Source organism: Dicentrarchus labrax, unplaced genomic scaffold (genome assembly GCF_905237075.1).
Source record: "Dicentrarchus labrax unplaced genomic scaffold, dlabrax2021, whole genome shotgun sequence".
Lineage (NCBI taxonomy): Eukaryota > Metazoa > Chordata > Actinopteri > Moronidae > Dicentrarchus > Dicentrarchus labrax.
In genome coordinates, this window is record NW_026136712.1 from 14634685 (window position 1) to 14640836 (window position 6152).

General features: G+C 42.9%; 1 protein-coding gene across 1 annotated transcript; it reads right to left on the reverse strand.

Annotated features, from left to right (window-relative positions):
* Window positions 1-2834: 2834 nt before the first annotated feature.
* On the reverse strand, window positions 2835-5598 carry LOC127373670 (zinc finger protein 503). Its single transcript, XM_051418341.1, has 2 exons — window positions 5017-5598; window positions 2835-4419 (listed from the first exon to the last, which is right to left on the reverse strand). The coding sequence occupies exons 1-2, from the start codon at window positions 5269-5271 to the stop codon at window positions 2986-2988; spliced, it is 1689 nt and encodes a 562-aa protein (XP_051274301.1). The 5' UTR covers window positions 5272-5598; the 3' UTR covers window positions 2835-2985.
* Window positions 5599-6152: the final 554 nt, after the last annotated feature.

The window sequence follows — 6152 nt, forward strand, 5'->3', positions numbered from 1 at the left end:
CAGTGTCTCATGTCCCAACAGTATTTCACATCCAAACATGTGGGAAAGAGATCCTCTGTTAAAGACTGATAGACATTAACATGGTAGGATGGATGGATGTGAAGCCCAATGAGCCAGTTAATGTAATAAACAGAGACGCACCAATTACCTCTATCAATATGATGCAACAACTGCCCCTGATGACCACAAGACCTTAATTAGGTTAACTTCTTCCAAACGCAAGCTCTTAAGATAAACTGGATGATAAAGATTCAACCTGTTGGCGCCCACACGCTCACTCCTGACACTGATCCATACAGCTTCATAAATACTACTAAACTCCTGTTGAAGCCTGTTGAGTTTGCTCATAAACAAAATATCTTCTCTCTCCCTCCTAAAACCTTTAATCCACTGTACAATATTATTGGTGAATTATCATTGGACACAATCTACCTTAGCAACATATCTACAATGTGTCTTCATTTTGCTCTCCAAATTGATAACATATTTAATCTTTTTTTTTATTCTTAAAGTTGGAAAAAAAAAAGGAGAAACGTGTTAACTTTAGAGACACTGTAGCTAACTTTAACACTCCCTATTTAACAATAATAAGTAGTACATAAACATGTTATAACTGATCTATCACATACAGTAATGTGGTTGTATGCAGTTATAAGGACACCTTTTCGTGTGTATTTGTTAACAATTATACCATTTGTACCCATATTTTAGTACATTGTCATTTATTATTTGTTCCACTTATAGATGTCCACAGGTGGACACTGTGTCTAGACAAATACATTATAAAATGTTATAATATAATAATAAAGGCTTACAACTACACAATAGAGAGTTACAGAATGAATGTATTAAATGCTTTTATACTTTTATTAAATGCTAGATAGGATAATGGATAAGTGTTCCTAACTGATAATTTTTAATAATTTGTGATAGTGTGAATTTTAGTCTCTGTGTGTAGTGGCTGTTTTATGAGACTGACTCTCACTTGTGTGTCTTATAATTTTCTCTGAGATCTGTCTTGGAAAAGAGCTCTTGATTTTAATGAGACTTCCTTTATAGAAAATATTAAAATTCTAAAACCAATCACTTGAAAATGTACTGTTAATAAAAAACAAAACAGGAATATTACTCCAGAAACAACTTAACACTATAAAGTCCAAGATTTGCTAATTAAATGTTAATTTCGAGCAATTTAGTCCACATGTATCAAGTACAGACTTTACGTCTAAACTCAAAATAATCCAGGAACTGACGCTATAAAACAAATCTACTGAATAATTTATTGACTGGTTTATCTGCTCAGATGTGTGAATTTATGCTGCAGTGTCACTAATCAATTAAATGCTGAGGAATACTGTTCATAGATCTAAATCTCATTTGTTCACATCACGCTGATGTTCTGTTTGTAAATGAAGAAAGATGCATCACATATGATCTACTCTGGCTTCATGGCTGACTGGTTGCTGTGCTGAATTGTGGGTTAGGGGCTTTATTACCATCTATCACTGAGCTATGTTTAGGACTCATCTACATGAAGGATGGGTGGATTTGATGAATATGACATCTGACCGTTAATGATGGTGATTTTATTGCTGGAAAACAGCCTGATTTACTGAGGATAGATAATGACACTGTTGGCTTGATTTAGTTGATTTGTTTTAAGGGGCTGATTAAATAGTTAGGCCTCGCTTTATTTCATGCTCTCTGCTTCGTGGCGTCATTAGAGCGATCACAAAAGCTGTGGAAACGTCCCACATCTGGTGTCATCGTAAATCTTTGTTTAGGGAGCTCCACGCTGATATCAGTAGCTCGTTTGTCTTTGTTAATGAAACGATAATCCATGACCCAGTGAGTGAGAAGATTCAGCATGTTTTGATGAGCCTGAGAGATAAGCCATCTGAACACACACACACACACACACACACACACACACACACACACACACACACACACACACACACACACACACACACACACACACACACACACACCATAAGGAAATAAAACAAAAACATACATCCCTTCACTATTATGTTGTATTAAATATATAAACATGCACAGGTTTTGCATCTATATAATTAGTTCTCCATCTGCAGGCGCTTTGTAAAACCAACTGTCAGCCTCAGTGTAACACCAAAACATAAAGGACAAAACCAAAGTTAGGAATAATATGAAAGGAGTTGTATTTTGCTATGGCTGTCCACAGTTAAATTTTATATATATATATAATCTTTATATACTTTTGTTTGCCACAGTCCCACAAAATAAATATAGGGCAATTAAATAAATATATATATGAACCACAGTAACCTTATACACCCCTACAATCTCATTGTATATCCAAACTAAGCCCCAAAACAAAATAAAAAACAAAACAGAAATAAGTGATAAATTCCACTTATTAAAACCTTTTAAGCTTTTTTGGCCTGATTTGACCTAACTGGATAATTTATATATAACAGTAAATATGTATTTTCCTCCTTTTTTAAAACGAGAACTTGACCACTGTAAAGTTTCACAGCTGTTTGAAGCTTTAAAAAAGCCATCCAGGTCAAAACGGGCTTCATGATACGTTTCGCTGCCCACAAAATAAATCAATGACAATTCTGATTGATTTTTCCACGTCCATCAGTCTGTCAAATCACTCCGCAGCGGCGCGGGAAAATTAAAATAACTTTTGCAACACAAAGTGTTGATTCAGCATAAAGAATAAAATCCATATTACTTACAAAGGTCCCATTTTTAAATTTTTGCACAAAAAAATAAGGTTTCGTTGCACAGCAGGTAAACACAACACAGTACTCTCTCCTGAGTAAAATAATGCACATTGAGGCTTTTCAAAGTTATATTATTTTTTATTTTAGTCACGCTTGAAGCTATCGCAAATAAATACACTGATCCCCACATGGATCCAGTCCCTGCATCAAGTACAATATAAAACTCATTGGGCCTAAATCTCCTTTATAAATGTATAATTCTTTGTCTCTACTGGTATCCTAAGGCCGATGCTGTTGTCAGTCTCTGTCCATACAAGGCGTACGGGGAGTAATATGCCCCTGTGGCCGCGGGCACCGGCACCGGGGCGCCGGGTGTGGGCAGGGGGCTCTTTGAATAGGGGTGATAGCGGCTGGTCAGTCCGAGAGGGTGGTGGGGGCCCCTGAGGGCCAGCGTCCCGGGGCTGCCTGGGCTGCCATTAGGAGGCATATGCATGTGACAGGCCATAGCAGCGGCGGCAGCGGCGTTGGCGAGAGAAGAAGACCCCGGGTACCCAGATATCAACTTCTCCGTACCGGCAAAGGCCGTGTGAGTCCGCAAGTGGCTGAGAAGCTCTTCTGAGGAGGAAAAGCGCTTATCGCAAGGTCCGTTAGCAGACACCCAGTTACACACGTGCGGCAGGGGGTCATTGGGCAGCATAAACCCGTAAGGATATAAGGGATGTCCGCTGAAAGTATGGGCCGAGGTGTGCACGCCGTGCAACGGGTGCGTCTGGTACATGAGCGGGTATCCAGATTTGAGCGCCGCCGCAGCAGCCACCGCAGAGTCATGTGCGCAGTTAGCGCTGGACGCACCGGACAAATGGCTCGTGCAGTGGTAGCTCAGGCAGTACGGGTCTCGACACAGACTAGCAGACATTAGAGTCGGCGGGGACGCCCCAGCTAAGGGACTCGTCCCTGCTTTACTGCATCCCAGTGAGCTGGCAGCAGCAAACTGTGCACTTAAAAGCTGGCTGCTGGATTTGGAGGGGTCAAGGGTCATTCCATGAGGGAGGAACTGCTGCGGGTAACTTGCATAAGCACCCGCTAAACTTCCAGGATAGGAAATACCGGAAGGTGGCATGGGGAAAACTGTATGACCGGGCTTATATGGGGAAACAGGGGCCACCAGTCCAGAGCCGAGGACGGAGGAGGACGAAGAGGTTACAGATGTTGAGTCTGATGTAACAGTCTTGGACCCAGATGTGTTTTCCTGGTGTTGGCTGCCATCAGAGGTAATTCCACTTATCCTATGGCTGCCATTACTCTCTGCCGTACTGCTTTTATTGCTATCAGACTCCTTCTTTTCCTCCTTGTCCCCCGCTTTGCCTTCAGCCGGCAGTGGAGAGACGGAGGTGCAGGAGCTGGGGCTGCCTGTCCTGGGGGTGAACGGCTGGCAGGTGGCGCTAGGCACACGGAAACTGGTTTTATCTCCACTGAGGCTGCTGCTCGAGTCCTTCTTGTCTGACGATTTGGAGTAAGGTTTGAAGCTAGATTTGTCGTCGGCTCCGATGTCGCTCATTTTCAGCGGACCGGATTTGGTCTCCTTGTCACTAGATCCATTTGAGGTCACGGAGGACAGTTTGGAGGAGGACGGCGGGTCCGGTTTGCCGATCTGAGAGCACGTTTGGGCCAAAAGAGCCAGAGGACTTTTCTTGGCATCCAGCTGTAAAAGAAACCAAAAAAAAAAAACCAACAACACACAATTAATGAAATTCACAAAATAAACTCGCACATGTCATGTTTGTGTGGTAAATACGCACACACGACCGCTCCGCGTAGTTTACGCATTGCGCATAAACTTATCTCGGGATGAAACTCAAAACAACTCAGCGTAATGGGCATGTAAAGAGGGAGCGTCCACACGGAGCGGGTTTACGTGAGATACAAGATAAGAGTGTACAACTGCCACGCGCCGGAAAAAACGACATGACACACATGGGCATCAATTTACTGCAACAAGGTCATTAGTTTCCAAAGCGAGACACGACAGTTTATTCATATAACGCAGACACAAATTAAAAAAAAAAAAAATCAACCGAAAATGTCGGAAATCAACTCAAAAATCTGACCTTAAAATCTTACTAGCAGAATATTATTCGACAGAGTACATCTATTCATTACACAGCGCGACTAAAACCCCCATTTCTCATTAGTTATTGACCCAATTTGTCCACAACATCCATCCCATAATAGCAGGTTGGACGCGGTGGTGTCCAGTGATTTTCAGAGTGAAACACTGTGGTTTGGTGTTGGCGCTTACCTCGATGGGACTGACCGGGGTGGACGGTAAAGGCTGAAGGTACTCCGGGTGTAAAAGGTGTCCTGCCCGAGCCGTAAGCATTTTCAAAACCTTTATGGGAAGACGGCCGGCTTGGCGAGAAGGGTCTGCAGGAGAGACGGAGTTGTGGACGAATTGCTGGCTGATCTTCACTGCGCCCTTCTCCCCCGAGGAGCCGCTCTCCCACGCTGGATTCGTGCTATTTCTCAGGACAGAGACCGTGGGCGATGTGATCATGACCCAATTCTCGTGGAAATGGTTGAGAAATACATGTGTAGGGTAAAGAAAAAGCCAACACTCAAAAAAGGAAAAAAAAAAACGGGTTAAAGCCTCTGCCAGAGAGAGAAGAAACAAACGTTAAATCCTTTTTTAAAAGAGACGCGCAGTGTGTGAGCAGAATCCGTGCGTATCACAGCCGCGTTGCTTCATCCCCGGCGTCGCTCTGACAGTGTGGCTGCGGGTCCGAGAGCGGACTCGGTTAGTCGTGGGCAGGAGAGATCACTCCGCCTCCTCCTCTCCGAGCAGCGTCGGAACTAGTCCGCGGATCACAGCCTTTGCCGCCTCCCAATCAAAAAGAGATCCCGAGGTGATCGGAGGGTCGAGTGAATGTGACGTTTCCTCCACGCACGGGCGTGTATATCACATTTCACCCACTCCGAGCGCTTTTTAATTTTGAGGGTTTTTTTTATATGCGTCTTTGCGTAATTGGCGCTTGGACGCATGCGCCGCCCTGTGTGGTTTTGCGGACGGAGAGCAAGGCCAACAAGGGGATACAAATGACCAAAACCTCTTTATATATCAAGTGAGAACACGATACATTTTAATTAACACATTTTAGTCCAAACAGCAGCGTCTGAAAATAAAAATAATCTTTTATTGTTAGATATTTGGCAAATTAACACCTCTGGCCAAAATATTACACATTTACATCCTTACTCTAAACTCCAGTTCGAGCTAATTTTCTTTGGACAAGTACTGCAATTAGGGAAACTACAGTTCAAGCCCATTTGATTGCCTCCACTGTGTAAGAAATGTGTAAAAGAGACCTTTTGCACGATAGTGACTCATTAATGAATAACTTCTGACTCTAGATGGATAGAAGGCTTTTCATGGTCAGA

Bases quoted from the DNA above. Each gene is read 5' to 3' on its own strand.
- LOC127373670 (XM_051418341.1), bottom strand. From the start codon at position 5,271: ATGATCACATCGCCCACGGTCTCTGTCCTGAGAAATAGCACGAATCCA. The intron at 4,420-5,016 runs GTAAGCGCCAAC...TTTCTTTTACAG, and splicing joins CCCCGGTCAGTCCCATCGAG to CTGGATGCCAAGAAAAGTCC.